The sequence below is a fragment of the Platichthys flesus genome, chromosome 1, assembly GCF_949316205.1.
Source record: "Platichthys flesus chromosome 1, fPlaFle2.1, whole genome shotgun sequence".
NCBI classification, from domain to species: Eukaryota; Metazoa; Chordata; class Actinopteri; order Pleuronectiformes; family Pleuronectidae; genus Platichthys; species Platichthys flesus.
The window spans coordinates 14,130,232-14,150,322 of record NC_084945.1 but is presented as its reverse complement, the minus strand read 5'-3'; the positions used below and the strand labels follow the sequence as shown (position 1 = coordinate 14,150,322).

At 41.2% G+C, this 20,091-nt stretch overlaps 1 protein-coding gene across 2 annotated transcripts; it reads left to right on the top strand.

Moving 5' to 3' along the window:
- The first annotated feature begins 1,494 nt into the window (after positions 1–1,494).
- dhx38 (DEAH (Asp-Glu-Ala-His) box polypeptide 38) lies at positions 1,495–17,652 on the top strand. Of its 2 annotated transcripts, none has more exons than XM_062385797.1 (27): positions 1,495–1,744; positions 2,330–2,655; positions 2,884–3,080; positions 3,352–3,495; positions 3,595–3,757; positions 3,925–4,043; positions 4,139–4,215; positions 4,327–4,482; positions 4,634–4,795; positions 4,901–5,008; positions 5,738–5,856; positions 6,020–6,157; positions 6,246–6,432; positions 7,089–7,274; positions 7,403–7,543; positions 7,670–7,780; positions 8,108–8,224; positions 8,393–8,500; positions 8,638–8,750; positions 9,281–9,489; positions 10,783–10,937; positions 11,808–11,963; positions 12,252–12,386; positions 12,862–12,987; positions 13,080–13,175; positions 14,193–14,314; positions 16,629–17,652. In XM_062385797.1, the coding sequence occupies exons 2-27, from the start codon at positions 2,333–2,335 to the stop codon at positions 16,708–16,710; spliced, it is 3,750 nt and encodes a 1,249-aa protein (XP_062241781.1). In that variant the 5' UTR covers positions 1,495–1,744; positions 2,330–2,332; the 3' UTR covers positions 16,711–17,652. The 2 variants fall into 2 exon arrangements, with proteins under 2 accessions (XP_062241781.1, XP_062241790.1); XM_062385806.1 differs by having other exon boundaries at positions 1,495–1,748.
- Positions 17,653–20,091: the final 2,439 nt, after the last annotated feature.

Here is a 20,091-nt window from a genome sequence, read left to right as displayed (position 1 = left end):
GATGATTCTATTACTTTGCCAATTCCCTTACACACAGCTGGTATAATTGGCATACAAGATTTTTATTTTAAATTACATAATGCCTCTATTATGTCGGCCTGATGGGGCCATACACGTTTGTTCTGGAAATATATATTTTTTAAACCATCCCAAACATTTTAATTAAATGCAATAAAATTGAGTGTAGAATTTCTTCATTTATACAAACAAGTGTTGTAGAATTGAATTAAAAAATGTACAGGCATATGTAAATGTATTGTATTATATAGCAAATTCTGGATCAGTAGAGTCATAGGTGAAGTAAGCAAGTACTCCAAGAAATTCCAAAAGTACCTCTACAACAGGAGATTGCATTGGTTGTAGCTTTACAGTCCTGGGCACTTTTTAAAAATATAATTGCAGTGATGCTTCAATGTAAAATCTTGATTGATTTAGTGACAGAAATACTATATACGTTGTTAACAATACTTTAAAGTGATTTTACACTTTTACTCATGGCAGCAAGTTGAGGTGATGCCTTTTCATGCTGTGCTGCAAAGTTTTTATGTGCTTCTTCCTATGGTTCACAAACACATGCACTGCCGCATTCTGGTATATTTAGCAAATTATTTAAGGAACACTCAAAAAGATAAGAAGCTTCCTCCAGTCAGCAGCATAACCTTGGCCAAAGTGACCGACCAGATAAAATATATCTACTCGTGAAGCAGTAGCAGGAGAACTGGCAGAATAAGATATAAACCTCATCACCAAACCCACCCCCATCCCAACACAGAACATTAATACGTCTGTACAGAACACTTAGTTCATTATTTGTCTCACTATAGCTTCACATGTGATACTCTTCATTACTGTGCAAGGGAGAAGCAGGTAACTTTATTCATAATTTATGAATTAACAAGTTCTTGCCGATTATATTTTCAACTTTATGTACCACACAACATTTCAAGTTTAAAATCACAGATCCTAATATTTTAATACATATCTAATATCTTTTCTCTTGCTTATTTTAATCATTTATTATTATGATATTATGAAATATATTTTTATTAATTGTAAGATTTGCGTATCCATTGCGTTTCGCTGCCCTTTATATCTCGATTCGGACGACAAACCCGCGAACCTTTTCCTGACACGTGGTAGGGCCGGCTCGCAAGGCTATTAACGTCACCACACAAGCCTCAATATGCGCGTCACAGAAATCTCCCTGCATTACTAGACACACGCTTCGAAGCCTCTACACGGAAGGACTCACTAATCACTTACAATAAAATTTGAATACACAATTTTTTCTTTTCTGTTACATATTTTTATTTATTTTTTAAGTTTGTTGTCATTATTTTATAAGATTGTTGTTGTAATAGTTCAATTACAATCAAGTTCAATTACAAACCATTTTTTTTGGGTTTATTTACAGTTTTTTCTCTCCACTTCATCAAACTCACACTGCTTAAATAAAGCTTTGACTCGATTTTTTTTTTTTTTGACGCGGTGAATTCTGGGATAGCAATGGCGGGCGTCTTGCTTGTTGTAAACACATACGTCGTGTTTTCGAAAGCCGCGTTTTGAATACTAATCAGTGACAGACGCAGGTCCTGCATATCCTGGACCACGTTTCCTCCATTACCTGAACTGAAATCTTTGTTTTGTTCGGATATTTTCTGGATTTCCGACCCAGAGAAGCAGGCGACAGTTCCCTCAGGTTAGCAGCCGGCCTCGGCTCAGCTAACGCTAGCTGCTCCCTTAGGTACGTAAGTGATTCATTTCGTTTAACAATACTCACATTAAACCGGTGGAAATATATGGAATTTACTGACACGTTCTTCTATCCACTTTCTTCGTGTTCCTTCTCTCGTAAAACATCAGCAATAAACCAGCTCTCGTGGAAAAGTCTTTACATTAAACTGTGAGATCGTTCCTGTTGACACTGAACGATTCAATGTAGCCGAGTCCCCATTTGTGATATTTTATGTATTGACTTAAAAATGAGGCTGCAGGTGAAATAAGATTGAATGGGATACGACCTATTAGCAGAGTTATCGCCATTTCTATGTATATTTCTGTAATGTAATACGTCGCCCCTTTGAGCTGACTGTAAACATTAGATGTCAAATAATAGTTCTGATGGTAGGTTAAGACAAAAGCCTACATACTTAGGTTGGGACTAGGAGAATATTGTGTGGAAATTAATGGTATTGAGAAAGAACACTTACTGTATATTCATGAATTGGCGACAATAACTGAGAAATTACTGTCAATTTCAGTGATTGTCCTGAACAGTTGGCCGCATTACATGTTTTCACCTCCTCAACACGTCAGTATTTCTCCACAGATTATGGATGACGATGTGTCGGTCCATAGGCTGGAAGGGACTGATCCAACGGCTGAAGTTGGGGGTCTTATAGTAAAGCAGAAGAGTAATGCAGAAGAGCCCCATGTTTTTCGGGCACCCACTCCACGCACGTCTTTGCTGGGCTTGGATCTGCTGGCAGCCCAGAAACGGAAGGAGCGCGAAAGCAAGGAACAGGCAGATGCAAGTGAAGACAGTAATAGAAAGAAGTCAAAGGTTACCTCCTACCAGGACTGGGAGGAAGGTAGAAGTGACTCTGGGTCTGATGAAGAAGACGATGATAAGGACACAGGTTCTAAGAAGGAGAGGTAAGTGTCAGAGTAAATACTATCCTGTGTGTTGAAACTGATGGATCTATTGTTTTCAGACACTCAGCCCTCCAGTCTATCGCTACTGGCAGTTTTGTCAGACGTCATTGCCAAAGCAAATATTAAACCAGGACTTTGTTCCTTTTTTAACTCATTGATTGTTTCAGTGCCTGTAGTAAGCTACAAAAACAGTGACTAATGTATAAAATGTTATTTTCAACTCCCCAGCAGGAAGTATCGTGCGACTGGCTCTGAGACACCCTCAAGCCCTGGAGGGGTCAGTGAAGAATTCAAACGCAGACACCAGCAGAGAGAGAAAGACAAACGTGAGCATGGAGTCTACGCCTCCTCTAAAGAAGACAAGAACAAAGAAAGAGACCGAGAAAGGAGCCGAGATAAGGGCAGAGACCGAAGGAATGAAAGAGGTGAGGCTATTAATGAAGTCATGTAACAGTGCTTTAATGACATTTTTTTGGATTATACAATTAAAATAACTGATAAAATGAAAGATTAACAAACCAATACAATAAAAAAATCACATTTTGATGATTATTTGATTTCTTTATTGGTTTTAAAATGGGTTGAGTATTTGAAAACATAATTGGTAGGCCAGTCAACATTGAAAGCACATGTTATTTTCAGCCCTGTTAAGCAGGCAACTTTTTTGAGAATAACCGATAACCATGTGTCTGTCAGATGAGCGAGATAGTGGCCATAGCCGCGGAAGCAGCAGTAGCCGTTCAGAGAGGAGTGAGCGCTCGCAGAGAGAGGGCTGGTCCGATCGCCTCAGCCGGGGAAGTAAAAGAGACGAACCTCTGACGCCACAGAATCGCCCGAGAGGTAATTTAGCTCAATATTTCTTTTGATTTATTTATTGGACCATCATAAGTTTCTATACAAAACACCATTCTTTACTTTTTTTAATTTAATTTAAAACAGATGGTGGCACACCCTCACGCTCAAACTGGGAGGAGGATGACAGTGGTTATGCCACTTCAAGGCATTCCCAGTGGGAATCTCCTTCCCCGGCCCCGTCTAACAGAGAGTCCGATCGCTCTGAGCGAAGTCATCGTTCCGGCCGAGACAGTGAGAGGAAGGACAGGTGAAACACCCAGTATTAATTTTGTACTTACACTTTCTTTCCCTTGCCCTTACAACCTTAGCTTTATTTGGAAAAAAAATACACAAAATCACACACTTTAAGTGCTTAGCTGCTGAGAAACTAATGCTCCTTAATGCCTACATAACACCTGTCTGCTATGTGCTTAGGTCTGTCAGAGGACGTTACCCTGATGACACACCCCTGCCTACCCCATCCTATAAGTACAACGAGTGGGCCAATGACAGAAAACATTTGGGTTCTACACCTCGTTTATCACAAGGAAAAGGTACTATACTTAAAACAAGCCATTTTGTACTTGCATGTAAGATTGAGAAACTCTCTCTGATACCATTACTTAATGTGGTGATGTTTCTTCCTCAGGTAAAAAAGAAGATGGTGAAGGAGGATTTATGTTTGATAATGAGGGTGAGAAAGAACAGTGGGAGGACGAACAGAAGGTGAGTGGTATAATTGTCCCTCATTTTTGCCTCATTAAAGCTATTTGCTATTTTTTGGGGGGGGGATATTTTCTTTACATCTCCTATTCATCAAATGTCACTGTTTTGCAGCAAGCTGACAGAGATTGGTACATGATGGATGAAGGATATGATGAGTTCCACAACCCTTTCACCTCCACATCTGAAGAATATGTGAAGAAAAGAGAACAAATCCTTCAAAAGCAGACACAGAAAAGAATATCTGCCCACAGGCGACAGATCAATGAGGTACAGTGCTTCATATCAACCTATTCAGAACTGTGTGTCTGCATGCACAGGCATATACAAAATTGCGTGTACTTATTTACATTTCTTTTGTGTTTCGGTGCTTGTGTCTGTGTTTGGGAGTCTTTTTAACAAGCTGTATTTCTTGTCTCAGGATAATGAGCGGTGGGAGACCAACCGTATGCTGACCAGTGGTGTGGTGCAGAGGTTGGAGGTGGATGAAGACTTTGAGGAGGACAATGCTGCTAAGGTTCACCTGCTGGTTCACAATCTGGTCCCTCCTTTCTTGGATGGAAGAATAGTCTTCACCAAACAGGTGACCAGGACTAGAATATTTAACAATTACTCAGTGTCTTAGATGTTACATTTTTGTCAGAACTTTTTTTGATTTAAATGTTTGTGTGTGTGTTTGGTTTTGCAGCCAGAGCCTGTCATTCCTGTGAAAGATCCTACCTCTGACATGGCCATTATCTCTCGAAAAGGCAGCATGCTTGTCCGCAAGCACCGTGAGCAGAAGGAACGTAAGAAGGTTGGTTGCATTGATAATTACTATTTTACTGATTTACAGTACAATGTCTTCGTGATCCTGATCCCGAGATGCAGTCTTTATATCTGTGTTACGCTTGACATTGTTTGAGAGGGTAATAGTTATATTCACTTATTATTTAATTCTCGCAGGCTGAATACCAACACATTTTAAATCTCACAACAGTATGCATGGTATCATATGTGAAGTATGGTTCAGTAGCAAACCTGCACAGAGCTGACACTGTGAGGGAGATGACACAAGGCCTAGATAAGTTACCAGTAGTTGTTTAGTTTGGTAAAATGAAGGTTGTACAAGATTATTACTGAAAGTAATAGTATACCCGTCAAGTGTTGATAGACAGTTAATGTCACTGCTTTTGATGTGTTTAGTTAAAACCAGACTGTATTTCAAATTATTATATGCAATATGTCCATCTTTTTGCATTGATATATATAAAAAAACATGATCTTCTCCCTGCTGTAGAGAAATGTTAATAGCTCGTTGGTTAGCACCTGTTCATTTGATAAGCCAATGCTGTTTAACTTCCTCACAGCAGTGCCTAATTTATGCATGTTTCACTAAAAACGATCATCAGCAAAGTAAAACAACTTGACAAATGTGACACCAAAAGCTTTGTCATCTCTTATCGTTGTTGGCTGTGCATGAAATGCAACCTGAAGCTCCAATCTTCATAAAGGCATGATATAATTGGAACAATTTTCTTTTCAGGCACAGAACAAACACTGGGAACTGGCAGGCACCAAGTTGGGAGATATCATGGGGATCAAGAAGAAAGAGGAGGATGATGGAGGCAAAGCAGTAGGTGAAGACGGCAAAGTGGACTACAGGTGACAAGACTCTCATTTAACATTGAAAACATTAACATTAAACATTTAAATGAATGACTTTTCAAAGTAATTTTCATCGTCCATGGGCTTAATTCACAGAAGTGTAGAGTGAGATTGTCTCACCCATATTAACTTCTGCTGATTTGCTTTGTCTGTCTTACAGAACTGAGCAGAAATTTGCAGACCACATGAAAGATAAGACAGAGGCCAGCAGTGATTTTGCAAAGAAGAAGACTCTTCTGCAGCAGAGACAATACCTTCCTATCTTTGCTGTCAGACAGCAGCTTCTTAACATCATTAGGTATGGTTACCCACAGTGTTTGCATCAAAACTGATCCGTTTTTATTTGACTGGTTTATAATTTGCTGTGTTTCACTGTCCATCTGCAGGGATAACAGCATAGTGATTGTGGTTGGGGAAACAGGCAGTGGGAAGACCACCCAGTTGACCCAGTACCTGCATGAGGATGGTTACACCAGCTACGGCATGGTGGGATGTACTCAGCCCAGGAGAGTGGCAGCAATGAGTGTGGCCAAGAGAGTCAGCGAGGAGATCGGCACCAACCTTGGAGAAGAGGTGAGAGCAGCTCGAGCAAACAACCAGCTGCTTTATCTTTGATTGTCCAAACAAAATGAAGGTCAAATTAATATATATTAATTTGCGTTTGGATAGAAAGACAATGTTCTAAATATATTGAGATAAGCATTGATAGTCAATACAGGAGCTCATTGTAGTAATTTGTATAACTGTATGATTTATTGATTATGATTTGACATCTTTGTTGATGATAACATTTAACGTTCTAAAAACAGAATTTAATTGTTGAGATCTGGGACCAGACTTACACTGACTGCAACAGCTTTAATTTTGTGTCTAGACAGTTTCAATATCAAATGTCCAATCATCTAAAAAATAGAGAACATTAGGTATTTTTATGAAGTAGTTTCATAAATTTAAGCAGCTCGTCTAAATGCAGTTGCTTTCTGAGGTTCCTCCTGGCACTCACTTCATATAAAGTTATATGTGATGTAATACCACCATCTAGTGGACAAAATGAATACTCCATCCTGGCCTGGAGTTTAGTTGGGTCTTAACTGAGAAGCATCAGTGAAGGGATACACCTGTTTAAATATTGGATCGTTTTTCAATTGAATTAGTAAAAACATTTAAATGTTTTATTTTGAACCTATTTGGTATTTTTTTGTGTTATTGATTGAAACTGTTCCCTGCAGGTGGGCTATGCAATCCGATTTGAGGACTGTACATCAGAGAAAACTCTGATAAAGTACATGACGGACGGTATCCTGCTCAGAGAGTCACTGAGGGAGTCGGACCTGGACCACTACAGCGCTGTTATCATGGACGAGGCTCATGAACGCTCCCTGAATACTGATGTACTGTTTGGTTTGTTACGTGAGGTCAGTATACAACTACATAACACCAATTCAAGACCGATCTGTTTTTGTCATTTCCAAAACTTGTGTGTGGCTGTGTGATTTATTCTGTGGTACTTACTTTGTCACTCTTGTCCACTTTTCCCTGCCAGGTTGTATCTCGGCGTACTGATTTGAAACTCATAGTTACCTCTGCCACTATGGACTCCGACAAATTTGCATCCTTTTTTGGCAACGTACCGATATTTCATATTCCAGGAAGAACGTTTCCAGTAGACGTCTTGTTTAGCAAGGTATGTTTATGCTTCCATTTTACTTTTACCTACTAGCACTACAGCCTTACGTTTGTAATCTAATTCAAAGAAATGGGCTGTTTTGTTTCGTGTTGTACTGATTTGTTTGTGTTGTGCGATGTGTAGACTCCTCAGGAGGACTATGTGGAGGCATCAGTAAAACAGGCGCTGCAGATCCACCTCAGTGGGTTGGTGGGAGACATCCTCATTTTCATGCCTGGACAGGAGGATATTGAGGTGAGGGAAATGGCTGGTGTATTAAGTGGTTGTTGTGTATTAATTAATTGCACAATTAACTGTGACTTGAATATCATGTAAAAAGGATGCTGAATAAATATTTGTTACAACCACAGGCTTATAAATATAGATTTCAAATGCCTAAAGTAAATTAAATATCTTCTCTTTGTATGTAATCATTTGTTTGTAGATTTCTACTTATACAGTAATATATATATATAATCAAGTAAACTAATCCTTATCTATTCTTAACTATCTGTCTTCACGGGGAACAAGAGGTACTGTCTATTTTGTCTTCTGAATGAATGTATTTTCTTGTCCCTGCAGGTGACATCAGATCAAATTGTGGAGCGGTTGGAAGACTTGGAGAAGGCTCCAGCTCTTGCTGTGCTTCCCATTTACTCTCAGCTGCCGTCTGACCTCCAGGCCAAGATCTTCCAGAAGGTTTTTATCAGTCAATGCTAGTAATGTTTTTTTGGAGTTTCTTTTTCCACATGCATATGGATTTTCAAACCAAATTCTGCTCTTTGTATCTTTGAATAATTGTAATGAAAATAAGTGAGAGAACATAGTTGGCCCCCATCTGATTTCCTTTATTTGGTTTTGTGCTAGGCTCCTGATGGTGTGAGGAAATGCATTGTTGCAACGAACATCGCTGAGACTTCCCTCACTGTGGACGGAATTATGTTTGTGGTGGATTCAGGTTACTGCAAACTCAAGGTACTTCGATTCCTCAGTCACTTTTCAAACAAACTGTAAACTTAACACGCTGCCGTTTATCACAAACCATTTCCCTCTGTGCAATATTTAAGCAAACTGACACCTTTGATGTTTTTTCACACTTCTTCTGTCCACAGGTTTTCAATCCGCGTATTGGAATGGATGCACTGCAGGTTTATCCCATCAGCCAGGCTAATGCCAACCAGCGTTCAGGCCGAGCAGGACGTACAGGACCAGGACAGTGTTACAGGTAATAGTCAGTTGAATAAAGAAAGATAGATATTTTTTGCCATTCTTGTTATGGACTCCTGACAGCAGGAAAAGGCTTGATTTTCATACTTTTATGTTTGTATGAGTTAGCATTCTTTCCACCTCTTTATGTCAAGTAGTTACAGTTAGGGTGGTTTAGTAAATAATTATAATTATAACGTCCATAAACATTCACATTGCTCTGCAGATATTAACTATTACACCAGACAGCTGTAATTTGGGAGAATGTTTTAAATCAGTTCTTGGACTTTAACTTCCCTAAATGATTTGTGGCTTCTATTCTGAAGTTGCATCTGTTCATCTTCACCTGGTCCTCGGAATCCAACTAACATGTCTGCACATATTCTAGAACAAAATCATTTACATTAGTGGCGCTTCTCAAGACGGCCAACAGATGCACATCCTGTCCGTGTTTGTTCAAAGAATGATATACAAACATCCTGGTGGTTTAAATTTCACACTTGCGTTGTCTTTTTCTTTTTCTATCTCTGTGCCCTCTTCTCTCTCCAGGCTATATACTCAGAGTGCTTATAAGAATGAGATGCTGATCGCCACCATTCCAGAGATCCAGAGGACCAACCTGGCAAACGTTGTCCTGCTGTTGAAGTCACTGGGCGTTCAGGATTTGCTTCTCTTCCACTTCATGGATCCACCCCCGGAGGACAACATGCTCAACTCCATGTACCAGCTCTGGATCTTAGGGGCTCTGGACAACACAGGTGCGTGGTGAACAGGCATATGATGTCATCATGATACAGCTATAGTGTGTAACTGTTTATTTTGGACTCTAATCAATTACTAATTAAAATTATTATGCAAATGAGTTACAGTCCTTAAAAGTGTTAGACAAATTATGTTTTCCCATAGAATAACATTTAATACACTTTAACATTACTTGGGCTCAGATCAGATCATTTTAATGGCTTCTAAAAAGGAATCGTAAATACAGAAATTACGATACCATTTAGACCGTTCTGATACCGATTCTGATACCAGGACTCTGCCCATTTGCCAACACTGAGTATGGATCTGATACCAATGTATTAAAAAAAGAAATAAAGAAGTAAAATAGCATTTTATTTGCTTTTGATCGGATAGGTTCATTCATTAACATACTCGCCGATGCACAACCCGAAATTTTCAGTGCCGTGGGCCTTTCAACGTTCAGAGTACATTTAAGTAAAGCAAATAATAATATAATAAATTAAAATAGATACTGATAATGTGGTAAAATGTTCATAAAAACTTGTTTTGCTGTTAGTAGTAGACAGTACCTACCGATAACAGTTTTATACAGTACATACTTTACTGTTTGGCCAAACGGCTTAAGTCATCTTCCCTTTGAGATGATGATGTGATGGAGGATATCGTGGATTTGAGGCTTGTATTTGCCTCTGAGTGCCACTCTGAGCTGCTACATTGTGATGCTGGCACCACTAACACATCTTGTGTTGTGGATGCTGCAGTGATGCAGCCACTGCAAACAGGCCTGGAGGAAGTAGTTTTGAGGTTTAGCCAGTGGAGTAATTGCCTAGTTACTGATCCTGTGTTTGATTTGACTGGTCGGGTCTCATTTCTGTCTCATCCTTAGTCAGATTCCAGGGGATTTAGGGATTTGGGGATAGGGGGGACTTTTGATGATTCCCTGTATGGTGTGTTAACAGCAGATTATCTCTGATTAAGGCTTACCTGCCCCAAACTGGCGGATCTGCTTCTCTGCTTTTCCTCCTCATAAGCCTCTTATACTCTGTCGTCTAATCATTTAAATCAGAACTGGCAAAGTTTTTGATCTCACTCCCTTTTTTTATACAAGTATTCTCAACTGTCAGCAGTTCATCCTGCTCTCTCACGGCGATAGACAAATAAGTGTCACATTATACTTGCTTTACTCTCACGCCAGCAGGCTTTCGATGGGAGAAGCTTATCACTTGGCTTATGCTTGTCCTCTCAAAATGTTTCAAGTATCATGCGCCTGTGTGACCTTGTAATTGTGTTCTCTTTCGCCCTTTCAGGCTCTTTGACACCGACGGGGCGTCTGATGGTGGAGTTTCCCCTCGACCCTGCCCTCTCCAAGATGCTTATTGTGTCCTGCGACATGGCCTGCAGTGCTGACATCCTCATCATCGTCTCCATGTTGTCTGTGCCGGCCATCTTCTACAGACCAAAAGTACATCTCATTTGAGACAGTAACTTTATGACTGAAATACTGATGCACAACTGAAATACCGTTTCTCAACTTTTTGTGAAGTCCTAGTACAAAATAGATGGAAGTCTGCCAACCTTATTGTTAAAAAAACTAGAGGGTGCTCAGAGGCTGCATACCTCCGCCAAGGCTAACGCCCTATCTGTGAGAAAATAAATCCTGGATCCGTCTGTTTATCTGGATCCTCTCCAAAATTTAATGGGTTCTTCCATGGGTCACGTCCCACCTCTTTGCAAAATTTCATGGAAATAGGTTCAGTGGTTTTTGAGTAATCCTGCTGACAGACAAACAAACAAACAGCAATGAAAACATAACCTCCTCGCCTGAGGTGAAAAATTCACTTTGCTCCAGTATACACTGTTATGTTAACGTGGCTATGATCCATACTTTTATATTTATAGTGGGGTCATATGAATACGGGGGCACTTGTAGTTATAAACCCATTGAAAATAATGACCTGACTACAGTTTTCCTCAGCTCTATATCTTATAATATTTTCCAGCAGATTTTTCGGTTTCCTTGCCCAAAAGTTTACTGGTCTTGTTCAGATCAGGTTTCACTACTTCACTAACATTGTTTTTGGCTGTTTCAGCTAGAAATTCCACTTTATACCTTTTGCCCGCCATTAATTAACAGAATTAGTGCGGTTAGAGATTAGCTAATTTGTGGAACAGAGTGTGAATAATGGACTTAGATTGGCCAGGTCTGCAAGTGATGACCTCCATTTGAATGCTAAGGTTGTTCCCTCTCTGATGTGCTGAAAAAAACATTAAGTTCACAGCCTGTTTCCACCACATTGTCAAAAACTAGTGTTTGTTCAATTTTGCGTTACAGGGTCGCGAGGAGGAGAGTGACCAGGTGAGGGAGAAGTTCTCAGTCCCAGAGAGCGACCACCTCACTTACCTGAATGTATACATGCAGTGGAAGAACAACAATTACTCTGGCATCTGGTGCAATGACCACTTCATCCACACCAAGGCCATGCGCAAGGTCAGAGTCCCACTGCTCAGTGAAAACCTGTCATTCAGTTTGCTCATAAATTTCCTACATGCACATCTCAGTTTACACTTTGGGTTGATTTCCTACCTTTACTCCAATGTTTGAATACATGTATCATACAATCTAGATCCTTTGAGGCCTGATCAGTAAATATGCAAACATGGCAACTTCTGATCATTCATTTTTTGATGCTTTGTGATGCGTTTTCCCCTTAAACATTTGATTTGAGCTTGTTTCTATACTTCTAGTTAAACCTCCAGTATTGTCTGTTCTGTGCAGGTGCGTGAGGTGCGCTCTCAGTTGAAGGACATCATGGTGCAGCAGAGGATGAACCTGGTTTCCTGTGGCTCAGACTGGGACATACTCAGGAAGTGCATCTGTGCTGCTTACTTCCACCAGGCTGCCAAGCTGAAGGTACTGTCTGCTCTGTGGGTTTTTCCTCGGTTAATATTGTACGCCCAGCGGCAATTGGTTGTGGCAGTATAATTACAGAGTGGTGAAATATCCTGTCTGGCCTCACATTAATAAAGTGCAAAGATCTGAAAGGGAATTTGAAATCATGACTATATAATCAAGGTTTTCAGTTTAACTTCTGAGGAGCCGACCAACCCGAGCAATCGCTGCAGTGCTGGATATATTTATAACGTAATTTATTTTCCTGCTGCCTCAGCCAGGTGAAGAAGCAAATTAGCCCAGGTGACCTGCTTTGCTTTGACCCTAAAGTGCAACCATAGTCACAGGCACACACACACACACACACACACACACACAAACACACACACACACACAGTTGAACACCAGCACACCAAGTACACAAGCTCCTTTTTCCTCCTCCAGAAATTCTGAGTGACACATTGAATGTGTTATTTCTGCCTGTGTTTGCTCCCAGGGCATTGGTGAATATGTGAACGTGAGGACGGGCATGCCCTGCCACCTCCATCCCACCAGCTCTCTGTTTGGAATGGGCTACACCCCTGACTACATCATCTACCACGAGCTTGTCATGACCACCAAGGTACGGAATCGGTTCATTAAGTAACTTCAAGAGCATGAAAACAATTAATGATACACACCCTGTTGATGTTAAACTCGTGCTTTGTGTTATAGGAGTACATGCAGTGCGTCACCTCAGTGGATGGAGAGTGGCTGGCAGAAATGGGGCCCATGTTTTACAGCGTCAAACAGGCAGGGAAAAGCAGAACGGTAAGACGAGACGTGGCGAGAACTGCCTCAATGCATTTTAGGTCCATTTACAACGTATATAAATAGACCACGTGTGTTGTGTACTTCTGGTGTGGATCCAATTTTCTGAAGTTCAAGAAGTTGTCCCTTAGCTCTAATACAGGGAGATCTTACTGTTACAGCTCCAGTTGTTTACAACCATCTGGACTTGTGACCTCATGCAAGGAAACAGTGACCTCTTGTAACTGGTTTAATACCTGTCGCAAGAGGTTACTGGAATGAAGCCAGTGACCTCTTTTTGAATATTATTAAGGAATTACATTTTCTAAATATCTATTATTTAAAGACAATTAAATCCCCTCGCAGCCCCTCAGGTTTATCTTACAGTCTTTGGTGGGGTCTTGACGTTTTAGACTTCTGAACAATTGTGTGCTTCCAACTGTTTAAGGAAAATATTTTCCTGTGTCGTCATGATGGTGCCGCTGTGCAGGAAGCCACATCTATTAAGAAATGATTTCCCCAGTTTGATGTGGAAGAACTTTACTGGCCAGCACTTTTTGGATAAACAGGGACATTGAAGGTCTTTGCTGAAATGATGATGAAGATGAAAGTCTCCTGACAACTTCTCAAGATTGGATGGATCGAGTGTTTTCAATTTCTTGTGAGGGGACCTCAAAGTCATCCTCAATGCTCAACTTAATATTCTCCTCTACTGCGCATCAAGACAAATAGAAAAGTGAAATGCATCGGAAACAGTGTGCCAACTTTCCGTGTATGATTATTTTTATTTGATGACGGATTAAAGAACCCGTATACAAAAATGTAATGTCTTGACTTGTGCCAAAGTCTAGACTGTGACATAGACCTTAATGCCCAACATTTACACTTAACCCTGCAGCCAGGTCCTAAAATCTGGTGAATGCTGTTATCACAGCATATTAATTACGATGGTCGAGGTTTGATTGAACCTCGTGCATGTATATGTTCTGTATCAAAATAGTCAAACTAAATGTTTGTCTTATTATTTCCTTTTCTCAGGAGAACCGTCGTCGAGCCAAGGAGGAGATCACCAGCATGGAGGAGGAGATGTCCATGGCTGAGGAGCAGCTGAAAGTGCGCCGAGAGGAGCAGGATAAGAAGAGCAACACCGGCAGCGTTAAGTAAGTCTGCGACCATCTCCCCTCAATTTGGTTCCTCTCCACACACGGGCTCATCCAACAATAGTCCCCCATGGCCTCCATTTTCCATACACAGTCCAAATAGAAACGTTTAATTTACCTAGCCCGCTGCCAATCCATATCTTCTCCCCTCCCTCCTCCCACTCCCTCTCCTCCAACTCTCTCACTCTTCCTGATGAGCTTTTCTCACCTCTGGTCCCTCCAGACGAGACAAAAAGAAATAATATTGACTCCTGCCTGACCCCCATTACTGCAGCAATTTAAATTGTGCCATAGCAGAGCAGGGAACGGAGGAGAACGTTCGTTTTCAAATTAGACCAAAAAATTAATTTCACACCCGCCCACGAGCTTTACACAGAGAGAGGTAATGTTATAAAGACAGATTTTTTAAAAAGAACCTTTATAGTTAATTAATCAGCCGGTTTATCTGTCCTGAGTTTGTGTGACGACGCCTGTGACAGTTCTTTTGAAACTGATCGTATACCCGGAGTGTGATTATGAATTAGATTTAGGCAGAGGAAGCTGAGCATGTGATAATGAACACTGCCGGCTCTCCTGGGCTCTCGGCTTCCTTTGTCCTGCGGCCTCACAAGCGTTTCCTCTACGAGTTCAGTGGCACCATGATGAAACGTGTCCTTCATGTGGCGGCTGCTCATCACCTGTCTGCCTGCCCGGCAGCACAGATCAGTGGTGTGATGATGTGAAGCACCCACAGGTCTAAAGCACAACTTTTCACTCATTTCATTTACATAGAGCTATAGAGCATAACGTATTAAACCTCCCTGAACCTGTCAAACTTATTTTTATGTGTTTTTCTTTGTCTTACATAACTTTCAACTAATTATCTGTAGGGTTGGGACAAATTCAACATTTTAAATTAAATGTTATTTGCATAGAGCAAATCACAACAAACCTTATCTCAAGGCACGTACGGACATTGTTCACCTTTTTCCTCACATGTTATAGACCAGTAAAACTAAAATAAATAAGTCTGGCATCAAATCCATCATCAGATTTGCACAACTCTGTTTGTTTTGAGTTTAGGATGTTTTCTTAATATAGATTATAATTCCAATTTATAATTTGTGAATCATTTAGATTTCTCATACAGCTGGGGATAAAACGTATTCCTATTTTTATCTAGTAACACTTTCCCACAACTTTAGGTTGACAAGTTTCTGTTCATCTCTGTCAATATGCATCACATATAACTTAATATTTATTAAAGGTTGTTTTGTGATAATCCAATGAGCACTTTGATTTAATAATATATATATGATAAAAACGAGTCCAGGTGTAAAATATGGTTATAATGTACAGAAATGAATGGAAATCAAGGGATTCCTTCCCGATATGAGCAGGTTAAAGACATGGCTTAAAGCACAGTAGCACTATTTTCTAAATGTAATTTACAAACTAGTCTTACATGCAGAATAGTAAATGGAAACCAAATCTGTGTTCAAATCGTAGACATGAACTCTATGTTCAACATTTCTATGTTAGAGCCTGACTTATAAATCATCTGGCAGATAATAGCAACATAACAGTGTTTATGTTAGCTAATAAGAAACAACATTCGTGTTTGCATTTTTACATTAAAAAAAAAATTCTGTATAATTTTTCTATAGTTCTTTAGATAATCTTTTAATTTGAAGTTATAGTCAGGATGGCTAAACTCTAAATGATCAAGCTTCAATTGTGTTTCTTTGCCATAATAAATCTTACGAATTATTGACAAATTTGTAATATAATATATTTATCGGTTTGATATATTGGTATCTAACACTGTATTTCCTAATATTGGTATCGGAATCATTTTCTAAATCTCCGTATCGGTCAGGCTCCTGTCTCCATGTGAGAATCTCTGTCATAAAACAAGTCCACTCTTGAGTATCAGGAACAACCATTTCTCCTGAAGTGAACAGAGAGAGGGACACAGTGACAGAAGGGGGTTATGGCCTGATGGTTGTAATTGCTGAAGGTGTGTGTGTGTGTGTGTGTGTGTGAGCGAGGGAGATGGAGAGACGGGGGACGTGTGGGCAGTGTGAGGGTGTCACGCCGCTGTAATTAAAGATGATAGATGGTGCTGTCAGAGGCGTCAGGCTCTACGTCCCGACTCTCTTCACAGAGACACCAGCTCCTCTTTCCACTCTTCTCCAGTCCGGCTGCACAGTCCAGTTCTTACCTGCTCACTAAACCCAACAGCCGTGTTTAGCGTGTGATTAAAATGTAAAGAATGAGTCTGAAGTGTGTATCGTCACTCAAAACTAAAACTTTCCCTCCCTCTCTAATTCAGGGCGGTGAAGATCTGCACACCAGGAAGAAAAGAGCCCACCCCCATGACTCCCAGACGCACCCCTGCACGCTTCGGACTGTAACATTCCTCCAGGACGTTAAATCCCACCAATCACCAACCACCACCGCTCCTGAGAACTCGCCATCATCCACACTTGGACGACACCGGCATGAAGAAACACTTTGCTTCTAGCAACTGTCCGTCCCTCCCAGCATGGCCATAACCACCTGCAGTTCATGTACTGACCACTAGAGTGAGAACTTGTATAAGGCACAAGACCCACAGATGCGTCTCCCTCCACCTTCGTCATTCAGCTGTTACCGTGATACAATCTTAGGAAGGCTGTATTGTTTTTATATGTGAACATGGCTCAGAAGAGTTTTTACGAACATCTTTCATGATTTTAGCTGAAGAGGAAACGTTTCATTTTCTATGTTGGGTTTGTTTTCCATCCTGATTGTATCATCAGTGATAAACAGTGATCATCTAATTTCAACGCTACCTGTCGTTTTTTGTGTTGCTGCTGCAGTTTGAACCGTGTGTGCGACGTGAAGTGCTCCTCCACGAGACTGAAGCACTATTCAAACCGCCCGAGTGTCTCCACACACTGGATCTATATACAAATACGCACACAACACACTCATGCATGTTTAGGCAGTTGACCTTTTTCTACTTCCAGCTCTGACATCGTAACGTGACGCAGTTTTGCTTCATATAAAACATCCGCACGCCGGATTAAACACATCAGCTGTTTTACTTTCATGGTCCTTGTGTTCAAAGCGGATTCCTTTGTGCGTCTCTGTTTGTCAACCTCTTTTAAACGAGTAAAGTGTGTGTTTCTGTTGATGCTTGCCGTCCTATGACGTCTCAACTGATTGGAAACTGTTTAGTGGAGGCCAGGTGTGTTTTTCTCTTCTACATGGGACTCAGACAGCTGCAGGACATCAAACGGATATTTTTTGTTTTTTCTTTGGACATTGTTTGTAAATGAAAAAAAATAAAATAAATGTTAGTTTTTTTTAAACCGACGTGATTTTATTAGGGCCTGAGCACCGAATAATAATAGTAAAAGTCCTTACAGAGCCTAGACATGCTAAAAAAAATCATGAAACTCTGCAGGAAATTCAAGACCTAGGGCTATTTTTGTGTTATGGAGTAATTTGAAATGGGCTTGGCAAAATGGTTCAACAGCGCCCCCTGGAACGCAGCCCCTAGGTTTCCCTTTGACCGATGTTCACAAAAATCAACGCCCAGGTGTATCATGACCAGTAGTTTGATTATATGCCATCAAAACACGAGGTTCTGTATCTCTGACATACAAGGTCCAATATAGTATAATATTTCAAACTAGACATGTAAGAAACTACCGGCCTGATGACATTTACCAAGAAATTATGACTTAAAATCACAGCGCCCCCTGGTGGAAACAGGAAATGTCTTCTTTTTTTTGGCAGACATGTACAAAAATCTCTTGGATAGATTTGCTAGACCAAACAGGAAGCCCGCCATTTGGCTTTAGTTGCCATTTTGGCCATATTCAACATTTTTACCTGAAAGTACTTGTCCCAGGGCTTTCATCAGATCAACTTCAAATTGAGATCAGTGTCATCACAACAAAAAAACTCAAAGATTGATTTTTCTTCACACAGTGTGACCGTGGCGTGGCCTCAAAGTTTGATACACGCCATCAAAACATGAGGTTCTGTATCTCAGACATATTTGGTCCAATCGTGTCCAAATTAGACATGTAAGACAAGACACCCGGCCTGATGACATCTACAAAGAAATTCTGACTTAAAATCACAGCGCCTCCTGCTGGCTACAGGAAGTGACTTATCTTTTACTTTGATGAACAGCTACTGGTTGCTGTCACCGTTAAACAAAACCTGCTGATTAATTATGAATTGATTGACAGGTTTCTTCTGCTCTACATGACAATACAAGCCTCAGAATACTCCTCTTACGTGCAAATAACAAAGAGAAGCTGAAATCACATGTGGTTCTTTTGTTTGACAATAAATTTGACATATTTTTGGTCAAATAATTGAAAAGTAATCGTTTCATCTCTACAGATGACAATTGCTTCTGCCAATGATCAAAAATCAAAAGTTAAGTTAACACAACTCAAAGAAGATTTTCACACGTTGAGGTGCAGTCACTTGACGTTCGGCATTTTTACTTGACAGAAACTGTTCATTGATTATAGAATACTGTTGCTGAATAACAATAAATTTAGCAAACTTGACAAGGACATGAGTATCTGGTCTAAAAAAACCTCCACACCTCCTCTCCTGTCCAAACTGCGACGACCTGGTTCTAACGACCGACCGAAGGTCACGGACCTCGGTCGCACGTGCAAACACTAGTTACACCAAACAACGTGAACACGGTGGTGTCTTGTGAGCGACGTCCTGGAATCCTCCGAATGGTTGTTTTCATTGTCAACCTCACAATCGGGAGCTGAGGCGAGTGAGAGTGATCAGAGGGAAACACGAGCCGGGGTCCGTCCCCCCCCACACGCACCCACAGATGTCACACATCTACATGAGTGATCCCGTGGCTTTGAAAGCCCTCAGCTGTGAAGATGCTGATGTGCTTTAGATGAGGCTCTGTGTGTGTCTGTGTGTGTGTGTGGGGGGGGGGGGGGGGCCCGGCCCTGGCTTTATTGAAGCTCTATGTAAATCTTCAGGTCTTGAGACTGTTGAACAAAAGCCTGGATGATGTTGCCATGTCCTTTCTCGGTTACGCTGACATTTCTTCACGTCTCTCGACTGAACCCTGTCTCTCTGGCTGCTGTCAGTTTGGGGGGGGGGGGGGGGGGGGGGGGGGGGGGAGGGGGAAGTGATCTGACGGTGCAGCGACGGCCCGTGTTTTGTGTGCTGCTGCTCCCCCCTTGTTGGTCAGTGTCCTCCGTCTCACTGTAGCCCTCATGCAAATAAGCCTGATTATGAGCGCTCCCTTGACCCCCTGAATTCCCCGAGAAGCCCTGATTGAGTGTGGCAGGCGGAGGAGGGGACGGATATAATGGACTCCACCAACTTTAATGAGACAAATCTCGGCGACGGGCTGACATTTTGAAATAGTCCTTGTGAATGACAGTGTCAGCAGTCACCTTTACCAAAGCTTTCCAGGGGAAGGTCCCTGTAATGATGGAGGGAATTAAAATGGCCTCCGAGGCGGCGGAGACAGGAGCCGTGGGATTAGGGCGCTAAGCCACGCCTCTTAAATGGGCTCTGCTGCCACACCCCTGAAAATAAAGACGCAGCCTTTCTTCATAAGAGAGCGGCTCTGTGGTGAACACATATCGGCGCCCGGAGACTTCTGGGATTACAGTGAATGCTCGTTGTTGACCACATGTGAGATTTGTGGAGATGAGCCGTCCCTCACAATATCCCCCCCCCCCCCCCCCCCCCCCCCGTTCTTGTGTCTGGTGGCAGACAGGCACAAGCTCCGCTGTCATTAC